Genomic DNA, 22,464 nt, shown 5'->3' with positions numbered 1-22,464 from the left:
CCCAGGCAATGTCCTGGGATGTGATTGGTCTGTTTCCTGATCTCCAAAGGCAGGGTGGATGTCACCCATAACACCAGCGCCCTTTTATTAAACCTGAGGGCGGGAATGGAAACAGATACTCACTGTCCCCTGGTGTCTTCCAGACCAGCTTTTTCCCACCAACCCGTCCTGGCTGGTGAGGATATGGTGTGGACGGGGGCTGACATCATTTAGGTCACCTGCCTTTGAATGAAGGATCTCCACTGCTCCCAGTCCAGCATGTTTTCTAACATGTTCTGTACAATGAGGGAGGGGATGGATCTCAAAGAAATGGCGGAAAATTGGCGACCACAGCAAGGACTTGTGAGGCATCCCAGCATCCCGAGCTGGAGATTGGAAACTGAGCTGTTGTAATTACAGGCTGTGGAATAGATGTGGTACCCATTAACCAAAATTGTTGAATCAACAGAAATTGCTCAAGGTTTCTCTGCCATGGCGGTGTCCAAAGAATGTGTCGAACTCTGAGCCCTTCCATAGTTTTATTGTGTTCCAATACCTACAGCAATGATCTGGCGAAATTCTCATTTGCTTGCGTAAATGCATTTTTGTGCTTCTCTCGTCTTTTTTTCTTTTTCTTTGAGAACTTTGACTAAAAGGCTATAGCCTAGCCTAGTGTCTGTCTACCATATTTTCATACAAAAGGTAACTTCATTAATTATTCATTCAGAGTCCAAATGACACTGTGGATGATTCATCTAAATATATGGAATTCCGACCCTTATTTCATCCTAATTGGTGTGTAGAAACATAGCTAGTATTTATTGAGAAAGCAATTGAGGTCACTGAGAATCCCTTACTGAGGTTGAACGGGAATTGTATGCAATTAGAGTGTAGGACAAGATCGTTTTTACGGAGGTCAAGATGCACTCCGTTTTCTACTGAGCTGATACTAGATCCTGTTGAAATTGAAAATATTGGCTTTTTGCAACCATATGATTTAGGCACTATTTTGACAATGTTTCTGTATTTGATTCCTGGATGCCTTAGTATACTTTTTGGTTCCAAGTAATACAAGTAAAACTCCCTAAGCTCTTAGGCATCTGAAACATCTGTGTAATAGTTTATTCGTTTACTGTACACACATTTTTTACTCTGAATTGTTTAGTGTTATTGTTGCCTTTAATGCATTAATACCTTCATCTACTAGCTATTTCACAACAGCGGCACATAGCGTCGTTCATGGTCCCTCCCTTTTTCTCTGTATTCTTTTCTCTCTCCATCTCCTCCCTCCATTCTCGACCCCTCCATCTCTCCCTCCATGTATGTTATATAACACTATTATAACATAGGCTATCTAGGTGTCCAGTGTAGTCCTCACAGTCAGAGCCTGGGTTGTGGTCAGTCCTTCTCAGCGAGAGCCAGGGGTGATTTAAACAATCCAGTGCTCTGAGTGCTCCTGGAGAACCCTAATTAAAAAAGAATCATGACAACGGCAGGATTATCCCTGCTGCCAGGTTCGTCTGGATCATTAGTTTGGAGAGGGGGAGAGAGCGAGAGGAGCGGTTTGGAAGAGCTCCGCATTTAATAAAGATCTGTGTGACTCCTTCGGGGTGTGACTCCTTTGGGGCTACCAACTTCCATATGTTCAGAGTGAGCCCCAAGTGGTTCTTTATCGGGAAAGAAGGACTGGGAGAGAAAGAGAGGAAGGGGGAAAGAGAGGGGTGTGGGGTAGGCCAACAATTGCAACATCCACACTGAAAGTTGGTGTTCTGACATAGTTTTGGTATCGGACGGGGAAAAATACATATGTTAGCAATTTGGTTAGAAGTGAGTATAAATTCCTTAATCTCACATAGCATCAAGCCCCAGTAGAATATGGTCCATGTAGAATAGTTTGATCTTTTGAGGAGATATGTGTTTTATGGGCAGAGGGGGGAGAGAAGTAGTTGGTGTCACCCCCCCCCCCCCCCCAATCCTAATCCTTTTGAATAATATTTTCTTGACAATGCTTGTGTTTAATTGTGTGAGGACCACTCTCAAACAGAAATTCACATGGTATGTGTTTATTTTAGAACAAAGGCAAACAATAATACAGGTCATGAATAATATAGATATTTATAACATTTGCTGACTTTAGTGTGTGTTGTCTAAGTAAGCACCATAGCCAGGCTGTAGTGCAGGTCCCTGTCCCAGGGTGATGAATAAGTGGATTTATTGTGACGGTGGTGTCAGTGGATTCCCAGATTTATGGCCGCTCAGACATGACTCATGCACAGCCCACAATGGCTTTGGTTTTGAGTGTGGGAGAAAGGAAGCCCCACTCAATCAAATGCCAGTCCATAAATAAAGTGGTCCGTGGCAGGCAGGGCAGCACCATTCTAATGGCAACAGCAGCCTGCCGTTAGACACACACACACACACACACACACACCCTCCAAAACGCCGCCTGGAAAAGTCAGCAGGAACGTAATACTTTCTGATTCAGATTGATGAGAATCCAATCCACTTTAAGGTCACTTCAACATCAAAATGAAAGAAAAGGCAAGTGGAGGCTGATGTAAGTTAGCTAGGCTTCAGAAGCTCATTCTGAATGCGCTGGCCGTTGGATTTGGGGTAAGGCGCTGTTTTCCCCACTTAGACGGGGATGACTCACCACTATATCTCAGACGCTAAGCTCACACGCCGACTCTCAAATGTTGACTCATGATTTGTGTTCTTCCTTCCACAGATATAGCCTAGTTAACCATGACCTCTTATGAGATGCTGGCACATCAATTTAAAGTTGCCCCATAACAATATCAATAATATTAGGGACATCAGCATTTTAAGTAGCGAGGCTTCTCACCGCTGTGTAAGAACTGTAACAGAAAAGTGCTCAGTAAGGCTGGTTCATGCAGTCAATATCTCTCTCCTAATTTGAAGATATCTCTTAACTGAAATGATTTGGTACTGAACATCACCACTTCACATCAACGCTGTTGGCTGATGTTTCCGTAGAGAAAATGTAAAATCCTGATTCCCACCACTACAGTCCTCCACTCCCCATAGATTTGGCGTTCTGTGAACTCACGATCCCTATCCCCAGGGGGCTTGGCCAGGAGCAGAGGGGGGTGGCTTTGACCAACATCCCAAACCCCACCCCCTCCCCAACTTCCACCTGAGCACAGTTCCAAGACTCCCTAACTCATTTAACACGTACCCTCCTCCTTTCTCTCCTCTCCCTTTTTATTTGCGTGAGCTCTGAGGAAGACCCCCTCTCCTCGGTCAAACACTTGAGGAGCTAAGACCTTACTAATCCTCTGTTGATGCTGATCTCCACAGGCGGCGAGGAAGAGGAAGATCTCGATTCTGAAGGCCCAGGGGAAGAGTGCCGAGGCCATCCGCGAGCTCAACGAGTATCTGGAGCAGTGAGTAGTGTTTTACAAGGGGATTTGGACGCCCTCCTCCTCACGCACACCTCCCCTGGTCTTTTTAATTAAAAGGGGGTTTGCATTCGATTTGAGCCGGGCTGGGCCACAACCTGTCCATGAGACCCCCTCAACTCTACTTAACCCCCCATCTTGGAGCTCTGCCTGTCTGACATGTCTGTCTATGTTAGCCTAGTTATATAATGCCACGATTTGGATTGATTTCAAACGTGGCTATTTCAGCTATTGTACTATACATTAGAGTGGTTATTGTTGATGATCCTCTTGCTGATAAGGATTCTAAATAGCATGGTGGGATGGTGCTGAAAAGCATCCTCAATGGGAGACTCCCTACATTTCTCACTGTTTTACAGGTTCGTCGGTGACCAGGAAGCGTGGCACGAGCTGTCTGAACTCTACATCAACGAGCACGAGTAAGCATTGCATTTCTTTATCACATTTAATTTAACTCATTATCTACATGACTTGTGACGTTTTGACTGACTTAGTCCAGTGGTGAGAAAAACCTGTGACCGTTCCAGATTTGAGTGTGTTTTCACTCTAGTGCTGTGCCAGCACTCCCTGGTGTCAAGACCTGGAGGCGGCACCTTTATCATATCTCCCAGGGGCATCTGTCAGCTTCTAACGGACTCGGGGGCGAGACGGAGTGGGGAGTGTCTGTAAGCAGTAACTCCTCTCCTCTCCCAGTCTCGGTGGCTGAACTGACGGCTTGATCCCAGAGGGGATATATTAGGATGGGCACAATGGAGAGGGGCGTTGAAATACCTAACTCAGCCAGGGGTCCGCATTGAGCCCCTGTCTATGTTTGTCACATGGAGAGGGTAATAGGATTTTGACCCTAAGCCCCCCGCTCATACATATGGGGGTAAGACAACCCCCCTACTGATATCTCTGTTGCCAGGGGTAATTGTCAGCCTCCCAAGACAAGAGCATTGCAAGAAATGTTTTTGTTTTGTTTGTTTCACTTTTTATCCCTCCTTAGTTGTCTTGGGGACTTAGGAGTCAGGGAAGCAGCCATCTTTCACGGAGGTGTGTTTGTGTGTGTAAGCGCTCTGGTGTTTGTGTGTGTGAGCAGCACACCGGCTCTGCGGTCACCCTGGCAGGAGGGCAGTGTCTGCAGGAATGTTTAGCGCAGTGAGAGGGCTGCTTATTGGATATTTCATGTTTTTGTCTTGAGGGGCTTTATTGCTGTAGTAGAGGGAGGAAATCCAGGGGTGAGCGGATTATCTCCCAGCTTAGCCGAACTTTTGTAATATCACCCCATTCACTTCCCGAGCCCCTTATCTACAGGCGTGTCCATTTCTTTTCTCTCTTTTCTTTATTTTGGGTTGCAAACTCCCTTTTTTCCCCTCACCCTCTTCCGGAAAGCATGGCATTATCGCCTCTCTTTTCCACACACAGAGAGAGAGAGGGAGGGAGAGTGGCTGCGGAGAGATTCCCAGGAGAAGTTGATAGCACTTTCTTTCCAGAGCCAGAAAAACCAGAGGCTGATGGAGAAGAGGGGAAGAGAAATAAACGCCTCTGCCCTCACTGTGTAGCGCCCCGCCAGCTAAAAATATACAAATCACTCATGGTTTCTCACCTGACATTGTTACATGGCTCGACAGGCATCAGTGTTCAAACATTGACAGTAATTAATAGCCTTTTTTTTTTTTAACTAATCCTCATACCGCTGAGTGATATTCAAACGTTGAGATTGCGCCTTTCTGTTATTGTTGCGTTGAACCGCTTAGACGCTTCGACTCATTGGGAATCATCTGAGCTTGTAGTGCTGTTGAATTAGTCTTTATTTAACTACTGTCTATCGGTTCAGATTTGCCTGGTCATCCGATGGCGCATGATGACTTTCTAATGGAGGAATCTTGATCCGTTTGGGCTGGAATTCAGTCCAACTGTGGTATTACAGTTGGTAGCACCAAAAACCAACCATTGTCTGGTTTGGTGTTCAAAGAAAACAAAGCAAATGTGTGAGTCAAACTAACAGTGCCACCACCACGAGCTAGCAGCGTGGTCTCTGAGCCCAGGCTTAGGGAGTTGGAGCTGAGTGGTGGTGATGATGGTCGGAGGGTGGAGATTGGACGGTGCGGCACTGCAGTCAGCCAGGGCTCTGCCTGGTGATGGAGGCTGCCTCTCCTCTCTCCGCTGCAGGCCGGGGCCACTTCAGGAGCACATCTGAAAGTCTTTATGGGGAGGAAGTGGTAATTGTAAACAGCCCCCCAACCTTCCAAATACCCCGATCTCGCTTGCCCCCCCCTTCTCTCCCTCTCATTCGAACTTGCCCCTCACTCTCCCCTACCACTCTAATGCTGCTGCTCTCTGTCTTTTGAAGTCCTTTAAACAGATTCTAAATGGGCCGATAGTCTCTTCATGTCGTGCGAGGCAGCATTTGGGTGTGTCTGTTCCCGCCAATACACCCAGGTTGCGTCAGAGTGTCCCACCCCCCTTCTCCCTCCATGTCAGTGAAATGGCTACAAATTTGCATCCTTATCTTGCGTCATTTATGATCCCACCACCACAAGCACAATTTTTGGTTTATCTGCACATTTCCAAGCACTGATACAGCGTATGCTGGATCACGTACAGTCTCTCCCTACACTAGAATTGAGTGCTGGGTTTTGTGTTTTGTTCGATTTGGTTTAATAGCCCTGTTTTAGTGTTCTGGGTTCATCTAGTCTGTCAAGGCGTGGGAAATTGTGTGTGTGTGTGGACTGTGTAATTCTGACTGTGTGCGTCTGAGTGTGTGCTGGAGAGATAAACTTGCATTCCCTTGGACGGGTCCCCTGAAGGAGAAACTGTGTATTAGATGTGTAATGGTTGTAGATTAGCGTGAGGTCAACAGCTCAGCAGTCTGCTGAGAAGTGATCTCATCTGAGTAGGGCACAGTGTGCCAGTTTCTACTGTAGCGCTGACCACAGGAAGGTATTTAACTAGACATTACCAGAGTGAAAAACACATCGCCAGACAGACAGACAGATTGATCCTGTGTGTCTGGAGACCCCCGCTCCTCTCCTTTTCAATGTTCCACTTTCCAAAACTGAAGAGTTTCGCCAATATAGACATAATCACATAGGCCACCAGATCCCCTTAGTCTGCAAATAAACTTAGTTTGTTGGATGCATCTTCCTCGACTCAAACTTGCCAAAATGTACAGTAAACCAAGACAGCAGTAGAACTTCTCTGCCGGACAAATTTACACTCGGATTGGAATGGGTAGACTACGTCACAGATGAAATAGAGCACATTTCCCCCCTTACTATTTTAAAGCTGAAAGATTTAAATGTCCATCGCTAGTGGTCATCAATCCATCTATTCATTGTTCCCTCGTTTCCACAGCTATGGAAAAGCAGCTTTCTGTCTGGAGGAACTGATGATGACCAACCCTCACAATCACTTGTACTGTGAGCAGTACGCTGAGGTAGGTATGACTCTCTGCATGTCCATCATCAAGCGGCCTAACTATGGAATAATGTTTTCTCCCAGCCCTCTACGTGAATGCTCTCTCTCACATGGAGGAGCTGGCCGCTGCTCTTAACGTCAGTGGGAATACACGCTCATGAATGTCAAAAATGTTTACACGGCTTGTCATGTCGTGCTTATTCAGATGCCATGTAGACATTGCGTAAGCCCCCCGGTCGGCACGCCTCATACCCATATTTTAATGCCTTGTCTCACAGGTGAAGTACACCCAAGGTGGGCTGGAAAACCTGGAGCTGTCCAGAAAGTATTTTGCCCAGGCTCTGAAGCTGAACAACAGAAACATGAGGGCCTTGTTCGGTCTGTATATGGTGAGTTCGAACATCTAACCGTCGCATGATAGAGGAGCGAGGGAGGGGGTGAAAGAGCAACAACTCATCCTTTTTCTCCTGTGGTTTGTCAAAATGTGCAGGCCTGCTACTGCCTTTGTGTAGCGACCACAGAGCCCAGCTTTCAGATTGAGTAAGCATTGACCTGACCTGTGGGTAAACCCCCTCGGCTTGGAAAAGTCTGCCCCTTCAAGCTCTCTATTTTGGTAATATTACCCCTCTAAGCTTTGGTACGGGACTTTTTTCATGTTTATGACCAAAATGACTAAAATAAATAAATAGAGCAGTGGTAGTACGAAAAAAGGAAAGAGAGGGCGACTGCCTCCCTCCCGCGCTCTGTCAGTCCCGGCAGCTCCCAGCCCAGGTTAACGTTTTAATTTAATCTGCGCCAAATGCCCCCCTTTCATCTCCATATTTATTTAAACAGGAAGTTGTCCGTTAGCACCAATGCATCATATGTAAGTGAGTCCTGACATAAGAACACAAACGGAGAGTGCAGGAATAAGGGCGGGTGGATGGCCAGAGCAGAGAGGAGCAGCGACACAGGCCTTCCAGTGTTTTCTCTCTATTGCAACAGGGGTTCAAGCAGGTAAAACATCTCATACCCAGAAAGGGGCACAACCACTGGATCTGTTCATGGTCTTTGAAGGGATAGCTTCACTTTTATAGACTACCCTTTCATTTTTCTTAAAGTAGTCAATGGGGTTAAAATTAGCTAATGTTATTTAAACAAATTCAAACTGTAAATGACTGCCGCTCCACTACTTTCAGGGTAAATGGAGAAAGAGGTAAGTCTAAAAAGGTCTTCAAGGTGCTAGCTAGCCGCAGAACATGCTTAAAAAGCAGCATCAATTCAAGACCTTCAGATCCCTTAATAACGTCCAATGTTATTCCTGTTCACCTATGGGGTAATTCCGACCCGAGTTAAGCGCACGTAAATGGAACGTAATTATCTTTGTATGCACTTTTCTCTCGACACATTGGTAAGCGCTAGGTAGATGAGTAAGCCATTCGGATAAGGGGATTGGAAATATAAATGACAATTGTTTTAGATCTATTTCACCATGCCACTGTCAGTTATACCCACATTTAGAACTGTCACTAGTGTTCCTTTCCTTAGATTTTGCATTATTCCATTACGGAGTTAGTTTAGCTTTCTTTCCTCTGTCACATTTGTGTGGTTGTTCCTGAGGATCGCTAGAAATAGTGGATCATACTGGGCTAACTAACGTATTACAAGTTGCGCAATCATTTGGGACATGTAGCCTATTTGAATCATTATGGAATCATACGTAGCAGTTTAAACCTGGGGCCTGGCGCACGGTTTGCAACGACTGGACTGTTCTCATTACAGTTCCATGATTAGTGTGGATTATTAGGGTGGACTTAATGACTACTGTTCAACCCCTACTGTACACTTTTCTCACCTTCCGATATTCTATGGATTGAACAATTTGAATATGTCCGCTTTCAGGATGAATCGAACCACTGTATTTTTGATTCACCAATATAGTTTGTGTGTGGTGTTCTTTAAAATTATTCATAAATACTTTCCTAACCATAAATAATATACAAGATCAGAATATTTTTTTAATCTAGCAATTGGTGTTGGAAATGAGACAAATATGCATGCATTTAGGCCTACAAGGCTTACTTTAATTGATCCCTAATATCCTGAACCGTTCTCTCCATCTATTTTAGTGAGCCTGTCGAGACAATTCAGATTAAAGGTACACAAAATTAAAAGGGATGGCTTTAGATAAATGTACTGAAAACTCCACGAGAAAATCAGTTGGCCAGCAAGTGGGAGGGTTTTCAGTGGTTTGAATTGAATTTATTCAGCGCGCGCAAGGGAACCACGCCTGCAAAGCCCATTACGCACCTGCATAAGGTAAGTCTGAATACCACAACTACTGAAGTGCGAAGGAAAGGCATACACAGTTACGTAGAGGACTTTATGTTCCCCTGTCAAATCATCCACTGCCACTTGTATTTTGGCCTAACGCTGGTTTCAGGTTTAAATTTGATCATAAAAAAGTTAGTGTCCACAAGGTCCAGAGTTGAAATCCTTGACAAGTGCGAGTTAGTTCCTGACATGGGATTGTGCCAAGGCAATGACTTTCTGACCATTTCATCTGATTCTGGGCGACAGTGAAGCTTCGTGAACACCACCAAAGGGCAGCTCCTCACCGAAGAGCTATTTGATTGGTTCAGCTTAGTCGTTCAGAGCACCTGGTACAGCTGAGTTGTTGGTAGCCGTGACCACTGTGAGGTTAGTGTTAGCCAGTGCTGTGTCACAGCACTAGCGGCATCTTCTCACAGAGGACGACATCATTCTGGGGTAGTCTGTCAGAGCTGACATCATAAGCCGGAGGTTATGAAGAAGAAATCCAGAAGCAAAAGCGTGTAAAAAAAAAAAAAATGGGGGGGGGGGGTGGTAAGGTTGATTGGGGTGTAGTTAAAGTTTCAGCATGTCCATGGGGACGCCTTTGGAGTGCTGCCCGTTCAAGCCTAGTGGGGTTTGCACTTCGGAGACGATGGCAGTAGCATGGGAAAGACATGGGTTTTGTGGTTCTGAGGGGAGCTGGGGGCGGGCAGAGAGCATGATTCACATCGCGCTTCGCTCGCCACAGCACCGCGGGTTCTGAAGACATACTGAAGACATGCCGGGCCCTGTCATCACCGGCTATCTATGGTGTTGTAGAAATTAGGGCCCATTAGGTGACATTGCCCTTGGGGGCTGGGGAATTAAATAAAGCACTCACTTTTTCCTCTCCTGTTAACGGTTTTTTTTTCGTGTTGTCGGGCCAATTTTTTTCTCGTCCTGCCCACGGTGGAATTGGTTGCACATTCATCTCAATTATGCTTTTATTGCGATTTTTGATATGACTTTCTTTCCTCTCCTCTTTCCTCTCTCCCTTGCTTTCCACTCCCTTCTTCTTCCCCTGTGTAGTCGGCAAGCCACATTGCTGCCAGCCCCAAAGTGAACGCCACGGTGAAAAAGGCCAATGTGAAGTATGCTACTTGGGCCACCAATCAAATCAACCGAGCCTATCAGGTGAGTTACGCCAGGTGTCTATTTTAATAATGAAAGCTACACTATTTACATTTTAGTCATTTAGCTCTTATTCAGAGCGATTTACAGTAAAGTGCATACATGTTCCTACTTTTTTTCCGTACTGGTCCCCCGTGGTAATAGAACCCACAACCCTGGTGTTGCAAGCGCCATGCTATACCGACTGAGCCACATGGGACCTTTCCCACTTGCCTTTTCAACTTAACTGTCCCTATACAACAAGGGTAGTCAGCCTTGGTTCTGTACTGCCACTGCTTTAGACCAGGTGTCATTAATCTAGCCAATCACTGTTGGTGAGGTTATTGGCAGAATTGGGTGTGGTGCCTAGGGCTGTTGCGGAGACCATATTCATCAAAACAATCATGCTTTTAAAACTCACTGTTAGGAAAAAAAAAAAAGTCACCTCTCTGTGATGATCAGTTTGAAGAAAGAAGTTTAACAACAGGTTGAAACTGAGTGAAAAACATGGTCGTTGTGGATGTTGTTTCAAAGCCAAACAAAACTAAATGGACAGCGCTTTCTAAGGTGATGATTAATTCAAAGCGTTAAAGAGGTCGCATGTAGGACACCCATACATATATTACAGCTTATGCATAAACATTTGCCTATGTATCAGCCCATGCCCGAAAAAGAAACATGAATTAAAATAATGATTGTGCCATCGTGAATTTGATTTGGAATAGCCTAGTAATAGGGAATTGTTTTCTATTTTCATAATCAATTGGCTGGTACATTACCTTTTTAGCTACAGAATATCTCACCACTGCATTTCCATGTCCTCCTCTCTCCTTCATTCCTTTCTCCGGCGAGCAGAGATGGGGAGCTGTCAACAGTTTAATTAAATATGTTTTGTTGTGAAAACATGTTACTATTGATGTTCCCGAACAGATTTCACTTGGTTTCCCAAATGAACACTTGAGTAACCGCAGGAACACAAGTTGGAGAGCCCATGGCATACAGGGTTTGGGCGGAGTATTACCTGTCACGCAGCGAGAGGCTGTATGTTCCTCAAACAATGGTTGATGCGTGTTCTTATAAGTCCAGACATTTCTATATGCAATCCCGTGTGAAAGCAGAGTTTTGATGGGTTGCCACTAAAAAGAGGAGGATCCCAGCTGCTACTATATTTAGGCGCATTGCTCAGCTGCTCCACTATTAAACTGGAGTAGCCTTCCCGGCATGATTTAACTGCAGGAACGCGGCCTCCATTCGCTATCCAAGTGCATACGGATGACTTGTCTTTTTTTCCCCTTCCACTACCCATTTGATAATGGGCCATTCTAAGTCAAAACCAATTTGACATATTAGTGAAGATTTAATTGAGAATAGTCTGATGGGTGATATATGATCACTTGATGAGAGAACAGGGTGTGCAGCCTGAGGCAAGGAATGGCAAAGTTTTTTAGCAATTAAAAAAAAATTGTCCATAGCCTGTCGTTTCATCATGCAGCCCATATATGTTTTGATTTCTAAGACATTCTAAGGTTTGAATCATTCACAACGAACTCTAAATATAGAGTATAGGACCTGTTTCAATGATCACTTTTACGCCCAACATAGCCACTTCATATGCGCACTGTCCTTTCTATTTTAGTTCAATTATATTATACTTACAATAAAATCATAACATCATACAGCCAGATAACATACAGTAGGCCGACTCATATTCGGTTGTTCAGAAATACATTTTCTTCATATCATAATGTTTCTTTAGACCTGCCAAAAATAAATAATGGATTTATTGTGTTGGGGTATATAAAATGGATTGATTTGACTTTTTGTAGAATGTAGATGTTCCAAAGGCCCGCATCAGCGGCTTGTATGCGTGGAGGCCTGGAGATGCCTAACATGTTTATGTTAATTAACAGTAATTTACCTTGAGACCGGCAGTCTTGACAATAACCAGCTGCCAAAATGATATGACCACCACAGCCCTAGTGGTGCATGACTGTTTGGGACGAAATCCTGCAGTGGCACTTCAGGACCAGGTTTACCTACCCATGCTATGCAGTAACTTAATCCCTTGCATACTCTTGAGTTCTTACTGTATCCTCCCCCTGGTCTATGCGAACCACCTTACTTACCCTCTGAGGCCACGGCTGTACTGGGAATGGTTTTGACCAGCGGGGGGGGGGGGGGGGGGGTCCAGACGGTCCACCTCAATTCAGTGTCTTACTGTTTGGGTAGATTTCAGCTGTGTTGACTTAAGACCACAAGGCCCGCTCTGATTTTTTTTTTGTGCATTTTTTTTTTTTACTCTGCCTTTACGTGTGCTGCTGGGCTATCAATTCCCCCCCCCCCCCCCCCCCCCCCCCACACACAGTTGAATCATGTAAGATTTGAGTGGAACAAAGATGTCTAGTGGTGGGACGGGGAGGTATGATGGGTCTACCTTTCTGAGAAAAGGGTCGGGAAAGAGCGAGGGGGATACGTGGGGAAAGAGCGGAAAAAGTGAAACACAGCTCAGATGGCATGACTAAACCGGTTTACGCTGTTGCCATGGCACCTTTGGCATAAATGTGTATTTAATATAACCCTTTGCTGCCATAAGGGGTGATATAAATTTGCTTATTTAGGCATTTACAGTTAAACATGCAATAAGCAGTTCCTTGCTCTGCATGTGCGGACTCTGTCGGGAGAGTGGAACCACGCTGAGCCACTAAAGCCCAAGTCTTTACACACTCAGCGCCGTCTTTCCCTCCTGGAGTGCTGGGAGGGATTCCACCACAAAGGCACGGAATGGCTCTGTTAGTTGTAGTAGGGGTGTTGGGTATCTAATAGGGATGCACGATATATCTGTGAACATATCGGATGTCTAGTTTAACGCCCGATGTGCAAAACCGATGTCAAAGCTACATGACGTAATGATGCCATATTGTGGGTGATGTTGGCTTTCGCCGACTGGTCGAGCACCGGTACACACTATCAAGTAGGCGCTATTTTTCCGATGTTGCCCTACCGGAGTTAGACAGTAATAGCGTCACTGCTATTAGCTTCACAACATACATACTATGGAACGCCATTTGGGTCTTTGCGTGTCAAAAAAAATAGAGTAGGACTGTCAAAGCTGTACAAAAAAAGTCAGCAAACAAGAAAACACCGGCCACGAACGATGTGTTTACAATACCGTGTTGGTAATAAATCATAATTTGTACGACCGCAACTTCTGGGGTAGCTAGCTTTAGCTTGGTACCAATACAACCAGCCTGAAAACAATGACCAGTAAAAACTGCAGTCATTTTCATTATTCTTAGCAATGATTTATGAATCCTTGTGAGTAAGTATTAGCTAGGTTGCCACTTGTTGATCGGCTATTGAAATTGAACTTCAGTTCATGAAAATAAATAGCTAGCCAGCTACTTAACTCTGTTGTCCAAAGCTAACGTTATAAGCAGCCAGCTAGCTTAATCTGGCTAGTGAGGCTCAACCAGACCGGGTTATGTGTTGTGAAGCTAGCAACAGGATTAGGCACAATAGTGGGATGTGCGGTTTGCCTTCAGTATAAAAGTATGTCATTGACAGTGATGCAAATGAATACAAATAGTAGAATTATGCTGTACTTTTATTTTGAAGGCTATCTGCAAAGTCCACTATTCTGGCTAGCTTCACATAGATGGGTCCGACCACCATTAATCAAATAAGAACTGTCTTATTTTTTATTTTTTTTTCACCTTTATTTAACCAGGTAGGCAAGTTGAGAACAAGTTCTCATTTACAACTGCGACCTGGCCAAGATGAAGCAAAGCAGTTCGACACATATAACAACACAGAGTTACACATGGAGTAAAACAAACATACAGTCAATAATACAGTAGAAAAATAAGTCTATATACAATGTGAGCAAATGAGGTGAGATAAGGGAGGTAAAGGCAATAAATAGGCCATGGTGGCGAAGTAAGTACAATATAGCAATTAAAACACTGGAATGGTAGATTTGACAGTAGATGAGTGTGCAAAGTAGAAATACTGGGGGTGCAAAATAAATAAATACAGTAGGGGAAGAGGGAGTTGTTTGGGCTATTTATAGATGGGCTATGTACAGGTGCAGTGATCTGTGAGCTGCTCTGACAGCTGGTGCTTAAAGCTAGTGAGGGAGATAAGTGTTTCCAGTTTTAGAGATTTTTGTAGTTCGTTCCAGTCATTGGCAGCAGAGAACTGGAAGGAGAGGCGGCCAAAGGAGGAATTGGCTTTGGGGGTGACAAGTGAGATTTACCTGCTGGAAGGCGTGCTACGGGTGGGTGTAGCTATGGTGACCAGCGAGCAGAGATAAGGCGGTACTTTACCTAGCAGGGTCTTGTAGATGACCTGGAGCCAGTGGGTTTGGCGACGAGTATGAAGCGATTGCCAGCCAACGAGAGCATACAGGTCGCATTGGTGAGTAGTATATGGGGCTTTGGTGACAAAACGGATGGCACTGTGATAGACTGCATCCAATTTGTTGAGTAGGGTGTTGGAGGCTATTTTGTAAATGACATCGCCAAAGACGAGGATCGGTAAGATGGTCAGTTTTATGAGGGTATGTTTGGCAGCATGAGTGAAGGATGCTTTGTTGTGAAATAGGAAGCCAATTCTAGATTTAACTTTGGATTGGAAATGTTTTATGTGAGTCTGGAAGGAGAGTTTACAGTCTAACCAGACACCTAGGTATTTGTAGTTGTCGACATATTCTAAGTCAGAACTGTCCAGAGTAGTGATGCTGGACGGGCGGGCAGGTGCAGGCAGCAATCGGTTGAAAAGCATGCATTTAGTTTTACTTGTATTTAAGAGCAGTTGTAGGCCACGGAAGGAGAGTTGTATGGCATCGAAGCTTGTCTGGAGGGTTGTTAACAGTGTCCAAAGATGGGCCAGAAGTATACGGAATGGTGTCGTCTGCGTAGAGGTGAATCAGAGACTCACCAGCAGCAAGAGCGACATCAATGATATATACAGAGAAGAGAGTCGGCCCAAGAATTGAACCCTGTGGCACCCCCATAGGGACTGCCAGAGGCCCGGACAACAGGCCCTCAGATTTGACACACTGGACTCTGTTGGAGAAGTAGTTGGTGAACCAGTTGAGGCAATCATTTGGGAAACCAAGGCAGTTGAGTCTGCCGATGAGGATGTGGTGATTGACAGAGTCGAAAGCCTTGGCCAGGTCAATGAATACGGCAGCACAGTACTGTTTATCGATGGCGGTTAAGATAAAGTTTAGGACCTTGAGCGTGGCTGAGGTGCACCCATGACCTGCTCTGAAACCAGATTGCATAGCGGCGAAGGTACGGTGGGATTCGAAATGGTCGGTGATCTGTTTGTTAACTTGGCTTTTGAATACCTTAGAAAGGCAGGGTAGGATAGATATAGGTCTGTAGCAGTTTGGGTCAAGAGTGTCCCCCCCTTTTGAAGAGGGGGATGACCGCAGCTGCTTTCCAATCTTTGGGAATCTCAGACGACACGAAAGAGAGGTTGAACAGGCTAGTAATAGGGGTTGCAACAATTTCGGCAGATAATTTTAGAAAGAAAGGGTCCAGATTGTCTAGCCCGGCTGATGTGTGGGGGTCCAGATTTTGCCGCTTTTTCAGAACATCAGCTGACTGGATTTGGGAGAAGGAGAAATGGGGAAGGCTTGGCGAGTTGCTGTGGGGGGTGCAGTGCTGTTGACCGGGGTAGGGGTGGAAAGTGTGGCCAGCCGTAGTAAAATGCTTATTGAAATTCTCGATTATAGTGGATTTACCAGTGGTGAGAGTTTCCTATCCTCAGTGCAGTGGGCAGCTGGGAGGAGGCGCTCTTATTCTCCATGGACTTTACAATGTCCCAGAACTTTTTTGAGTTTGTGTTGCAAGAAGCAAATTTCTGCTTGAAAAAGCTAGCCTTGGCTTTTCTAACTGCCTGTGTATATTGGTTTCTAACTTCCCTAAAAAGTTGCATTTCACGGGGGCTGTTCGATGCTAATGCAGAACGCCACAGGATGTTTTTGTGTTGGTTAAAGGCAGTCAGGTCTGGAGAGAACCAAGGGCTATATTTGTCCCTGGTTCTAAATTTCTTGAATGGGGCATGCTTATTTAAGATGGTGAGGAAGGCATTTTACAAAAATAACCAGGCATCCTCTACTGACGGGACGAGGTCGATATTCTTCCAGGATACCCGGGTTATTTTACATGACACTTAGCTATACAGTGGGGGAAAAAAATATTTGATCCCCTGCTGATTTTGTACGTTTGCACACTTACAAAGAAATGATCAATCTATAATTTTAATGGTAGGTTTATTTGAACAGTGAGAGACAGAATAACAACAAAAAATCCAGAAAAAACGTTTGTCAAAAATGTTATAAAATGATTTGCATTTTAATGAGGGAAATAAGTATTTGATCCTTCTGCAAAACATGACTTAGTACTTGGTGGCAAAACCCTTGTTGGCAATCGGAGGTCAGACGTTTCTTGTAGTTGGCCACCAGGTTTGCACACATCTCAGGAGGGATTTTGTCCCACTCCTATTTGCAGATCTTCTCCAAGTCATTAAGGTTTCGAGGCTGACATTTGGCAACTCGAACCTTCAGCTCCCTCCACAGATTTTCTATGGGATTAAGGTCTGGAGACTGGCTAGGCCACTCCAGGACCTTAATGTGCTTCTTCTTGAGCCACTCCTTTGTTGCCTTGGCCGTGTGTTTTGGGTCATTGTCATGCTGGAATACCCATCCACGACCCATTTTCAATGCCCTGGCTGAGGGAAGGAGGTTCTCACCCAAAATGTGATGGTACATGGCCCCGTCCATCGTCCCTTTGATGCAGTGAAGTTGTCCTGTCCCCTTAGCAGAAAAACACCCCCAAAGCATAATGTTTCCACCTCCATGTTTGACGGTGGAGATTGTGTTCTTGGGGTCATAGGCAGCATTCCTCCTCCTCCAAACACAGTGAGTTGAGTTGATGCCAAAGAGCTCCATTTTGGTCTCATCTGACCACAACACTTTCACCAGTTGTCCTCTGAGTCATTCAGATGTTCATTGGCAAACTTCAGACGGGCATGTAAATGTATTCTTGAGCAGGGGGACCTTGCGGGCGCTGCAGGATTTCAGTCCTTCACGGCGTAGTGTGTTACCAATTGGTTTCTTGGTGACTGTGGTCCCAACTGCCTTGAGATCATTGACAAGCTCCTTCCGTGTAGTTCTGGGCTGATTCCTCACCGTTCTCATGATCATTGCAACCCCACGAGGTGAGATCTTGCATGGAGCCCCAGGCCGAGGGAGATTGACAGTTCTTTTGTGTTTCTTCCATTTGCGAATAATCGCACCAACTGTTGTCACCTTCTCACCAAGCTGCATGGCGATGGTCTTGTTGCCCATTCCAGCCTTGTGTAGGTCTACAATCTTGTCCCTGACATCCTTGGAGAGCTCTTTGGTCTTGGCCATGGTGGAGAGTTTGGAATCTGATTGATTGATTGCTTCTGTGGACAGGTGTCTTTTTTACAGGTAACAAGCTGCGGTTAGGAGCACTCCCTTTGAGTGTGCTCCTAATCTCAGCTCGTTACCTGTATAAAATACACCTGGGAGCCAGAAATCTTTCTGATTGAGAGTTGGTCAAATACTTATTTCCCTCATTAAAATGCAAATCAATAACATTTTTGACATGCGTATTTCTGGATATTTTTGTTGTTATTCTGGATATTTCTGTTGTTATTCTGTCTCTCACTGTTCAAATAAACCTACCGTTAAAATTATAGACTGATCCTTTCTTTGTCAGTGGGCAAACGTACAAAATCAGCAGGGGATCAAATACTTTTTTTCCCCTACTGTATGATTAGCTAGCTACTGAAACAGATTGTGGTTTTGCTATGTTTTGGGGGAAGATCATTGTCTGCATCCATGATCTAGATAGCTTTTTTTTATGACCAGCATTGTAGGTGTAATCAATGTGTAATAACTATGCAAAAAATGTATGAACTCGTTAAATTATCTGACTTAGTCATATTCAGGTCCTGATTGGTCAACAAGCTTATTTGACACGCCAAATAGTGTTTGATAGTATATTCTTTGACACGCAAAGACCCAAACGACTTTCCATAGAAATCCTGGTTGAGAATGAAAGGACTGAACAAATGAACAACGAAACAGCACAGCAAGTAAGTGAAGAAATAGGTTTTGATTATGTTTTACAGGTAATGGGAACATATGTAAATGCAAACAAAATAACTTTTTGGTCAGTGTGTGTTTTAATCTTTATTTAACTTGGCAAATCAGTTAAGAACAAATTCTTAATTACAATGATTGTGCGCCGCCCTTTGGGACCCCCAATCACGGCCGGATAGTGACTGTAGTGACGCCTCTTGCACTGAGATGCAGTGCTTTAGACCGCTGCGTCCATGTTAACTATTTAACTGTACTAGAATGCTTAAAAGACCGCTATAATTTTAAATATCGGGTATCGGTATCGTTTTTCTTTTTGGCAAGGAAAAGCGTGGATATCGTCATCGGTGCATCACTAGTATCTAACACTTTGGGTGTTGATTAATCAAGAACACTTAACTGTGTTTGATTGACAACACTTAGTGTAAAAAACAATCAGTCAGGCACACTTTACAATGTTAAGCTCAACATCGTGGGTGTGGAAAATGTGTTAACATTTCAAGTATTTCTATTTGGTTTTTGAGTAAATGCACAAGGGAAAATACCATGTGTGTGTTTGGTCTCCACTCTCAGACAGAGCCAGAGCCACACCCTTATCAGCCAGGGAACAGGAAGAGGCTCCCGGTGGGCCCGGCTAGCAACCTGTTGGGCTGTGTTTGTTTTAAGTTGGCTGGTAATGGCAGGGGCAGCAGAGCAGCGGGACCCCACCCTGCGTGTGAGAGGAAAAATGACAAGGCGCAAGGTTGACTTGACTCTTAACTCCAACTCGAAGGGTTTTTTTCTCCTTTTTAAATGGGCACTGGGCTATTTGAAAGGGAGCCGCTGTGGAACATTGTGGGCTTCCGCAGGGCTGGCCTGGCTGCTTGTGCTGACTGATTGATGGGGTCTTTAAAGGGCTACTCGTGTCAACCCTCCCGCTTTTATGACCCGCTGTCCCTGGTGATTGTCATACCTCAGTGTGAGGAAAGGCGGCAGGTGAGTGGTGTTGTGGGAGCAAGCGTCACAATGGGGTCAAAGCGACTGGGGCAAGGCCGTTAAACATTTAAAACTGAAAGAAAGGGTCCGGCTTTGACATGTAAAGGACCCAGAGGAGAGAAGTCCTGATAGCGTCATATTGACTCAAAACAAATTAACATTTTTAATTACTCTGTCGTTGTTAGAATCTTAATATCACAAACAGAATTTGTGTTTTAAGAGGACATGTCATTTTTTCCCATCCTGCCTGTCATTCACCGCCAGTCATTCACTGGCAGTCAGAGTGCACAGCTAATGGCCCATCGAAACTATACTGAACAAACGCAACGTAAAATGTTGGTTTCATAAGCTGAAATAAAAGATCCCAGAAAGCTTATTTCTCTCAAATGTTGTGCACAAGTTTGTTTTACATCCCTGTTTATGAGCATTTCTCCTTTGCCAAGATAATCCATCCACCTGACAGATGTTGCATATCAAGAAGCTGATTAAACAGCACGATCATTACACAGATGTACCTTGTGCTGGGGAGACTGAAAGGCCACTCTAAAATGTGCAGGTTTGTCACACAACAATGCCACAGACGTCGGAAGTTTTGAGGGAGTGTGCAATTGTCATGCTGACTGTAGGAATGTCCACCAAAGCTGTTGCCAGAGAATTTAATGTTAATTTCTCTACCATAAGCCGCCTCCAACATCATTTAAGAGAATTAGGCAGTACGTCCAAACGGCCTTAAAAACCGCAGAACACGTGTAACCTTGCCAGCCCAGGACCTCCACATCTGGCTTGTTTACCTGCAGGATCGTCTGAGACCAGCCACCCAGACAGCTGATGAAACTGAGGAGTATTTCTGTCTGTAATAAATAGGAACTGTAACTCAGTAAAATCATTGTAATTGTTGCATGTTGCGTCTATTTTTGTTCAGTATATAGCCAAACTAATTTCACATACAATAGTTACCCTAAAGACAATATTACATTGATAATAGTCTGATGTGTGACAATAGTATCAATTGTTAATTGTATATGAAAAATCTGATGAACAGCGCAGCTTGGAATTGACACAGAGGCAGGGAAATGAAAGTGAGTGCCAAAAAATGACTTATCAAATTCTCCTACAGAGTCACTGTCAGGTAAGATGTTTGATGTCTATATAGTATCAGAAAGAGCAGATTATGCCGTTTCCAAATCACCTATCCTTGCCAAACAACAACAAATGTCCCCTTGAGTCGACGTGAACTTCGATTAAGGCAGCCCTTTGCCCATGATGGTAGTATGGCAGGCCATTTAGATGTGTGACCGTATTTTGTTTAACAACTTCTGGTCTGAAACAGGATGCTTTGTCTTACTGTAAATCCTGTCGCGTTTTCCACCGGACGGGTAAACCGAACCAAGCTGTACCGGTTGCATCTTTGCAACCTATTCTTGCTTTTGACTTTCAGCAGGGTTCTGGTGGTCTTTTGCCCCAAGCAACGAGTGGTAACCAGTTTCTCTTAACCAACAATGCAGTTAAAGAAATAGATGGTTAAGGGGTTGCAAGTAAGCATTTCACTGTTGTAGTCGGCGCATGTGACAAATCCATTTTGATTTGATCATGTGTGCTGCCACTCTTTTCCATTCCACTAAATAAAATCAAGAGAGGAAAGTTGGTATGTATATTACAGAAGTTTCCCTTTGAAACGTCCGTGGTAAGGACAACTTGGTTGCTGATTTTGTCTTTCAAGGATGGGCAGTCAATACGTTTTGTATTTAGCCCGTGTGTAGCCCTGGCTCACAATTGATTTTGACTGCACATTTTTCCGTTTTGGAGACCAGTTTTGTTTTGGTTGCGCTCGTTCGAAGGGGATGAGAGTTATAGAAGCATATGTGAGTTTTTCGAAAACTTCTGTGTGTTCGGCAACTTTAGAAAGAAAAAGGAAAAACAATTGAGGTGGCTGTTTTGTCTTGTATTTAATTGTTGACAGCCAGTAGACGCCATGTTTATATTGGAGAAGGCGACTCATTTTTAGTAGTGATGGGTTTATGTTGGTTATGTTGTGCAATGGAAGTTGTTTTCTGTTGGTGGTGAGCAACTATAGGATATATTTGTAGTCTGAAGGGGGAAGGTGTTACAGGTTTTGGTTTTTCCATTTATGTTATGAGGTTGAGCTTTAGCACGTATAGCTCGTTCGCACGCAGGGCGCATCGATTGCCGACAACTCGTTAGTCATTATGTGTTACACCTGTGCTGGTTGCCATCTCGTTAGTTGGAAGGTGTTTCACTTGTGCTGGCCCAGTGCTCCAGTTGTCTTGATAGATGCGGACGTTTAACACCTTTAGTTGGCTCTCCCTATTTTGATTTCGACGCAAACAATCCTCTCTGAATTCCCAGATTTTCGTTTTGTGCCAACTTTTTGGTTTGCTTCCTGTCTTTAGGTTTGGTGTGGGTTATTCTTTTGTTTGCCTCTTAGTGGGCAAATTTAGTGGGGAGCTCATGGTGGCTGTCTTTTAGGTCCCAGTTGTTGTTGCTATGCAAATTTCAGTGGACACCCCAATGAGTGTTTTTAGAACACCTCCTGAAACTCCACCTGTTTCGTTTTAGTTGTTGTCAGTGACTCTTTGTTAGTTCCCCCTTCTGTTTGAGTGACATTTTTTTGGGAACGTAACAAATAGTCTCAGGATATTAACCAAGATATGGTCACTATGCCAGGGTTCTCCCCAAACAAGAGGAGCACTGCGCCACCTGTTTGGGTTGGCTGCGCCATTATGTAAAGAATTCTAAGAAAATGTAACCGATATTTAGTAATGAATGATGAAGTAACTGTCTTTGATCGGCAATGAATTACATTATTGTGAATTGCGGAACAGGCCACTCGTAAATTCCGAGTAATCATTTTCCTCAGTTAATTCAGCCTGCTTCTAAAATGTGCTACCTCGACACAGAGCGCACTCTTTACGCACAGGGTGCATCTGGAGAATGTCTTTGTTGAATCATAGGTCTCGTATGGGCCGCAAGTACGAAACCGCACGCATTCTTTTATAGCCTATACTGTAGGGTTTCCTGTAGGGTTTATTACCTGCATTTAGATGTGGTATCTTGGCCATATATCACCCCCCCAGGTGCCTTATT

General features: G+C 44.3%; 1 protein-coding gene across 1 annotated transcript in view; it reads left to right on the top strand.

Annotated features, from left to right (window-relative positions):
- Positions 1 to 22,464, top strand: part of LOC106605058 (ER membrane protein complex subunit 2) — a 61,103-nt gene that overhangs the window by 36,417 nt on the left and 2,222 nt on the right. The window contains exons 6-10 of the mRNA XM_014200315.3: positions 3,301 to 3,386; positions 3,761 to 3,820; positions 6,741 to 6,822; positions 7,082 to 7,192; positions 10,164 to 10,268. Coding sequence (XP_014055790.1) covers positions 3,301 to 3,386; positions 3,761 to 3,820; positions 6,741 to 6,822; positions 7,082 to 7,192; positions 10,164 to 10,268 — 444 coding nt within the window. The remainder of the gene's footprint in view (positions 1 to 3,300; positions 3,387 to 3,760; positions 3,821 to 6,740; positions 6,823 to 7,081; positions 7,193 to 10,163; positions 10,269 to 22,464) is intronic.

This window comes from Salmo salar, chromosome 05 (assembly GCF_965601325.2).
Source record: "Salmo salar chromosome 05, fSalSal1, whole genome shotgun sequence".
NCBI classification, from domain to species: domain Eukaryota; kingdom Metazoa; phylum Chordata; class Actinopteri; order Salmoniformes; family Salmonidae; genus Salmo; species Salmo salar.
Note: the sequence above shows the minus strand (reverse complement) of the source record. Positions and strands in the feature narration are given on the sequence as shown.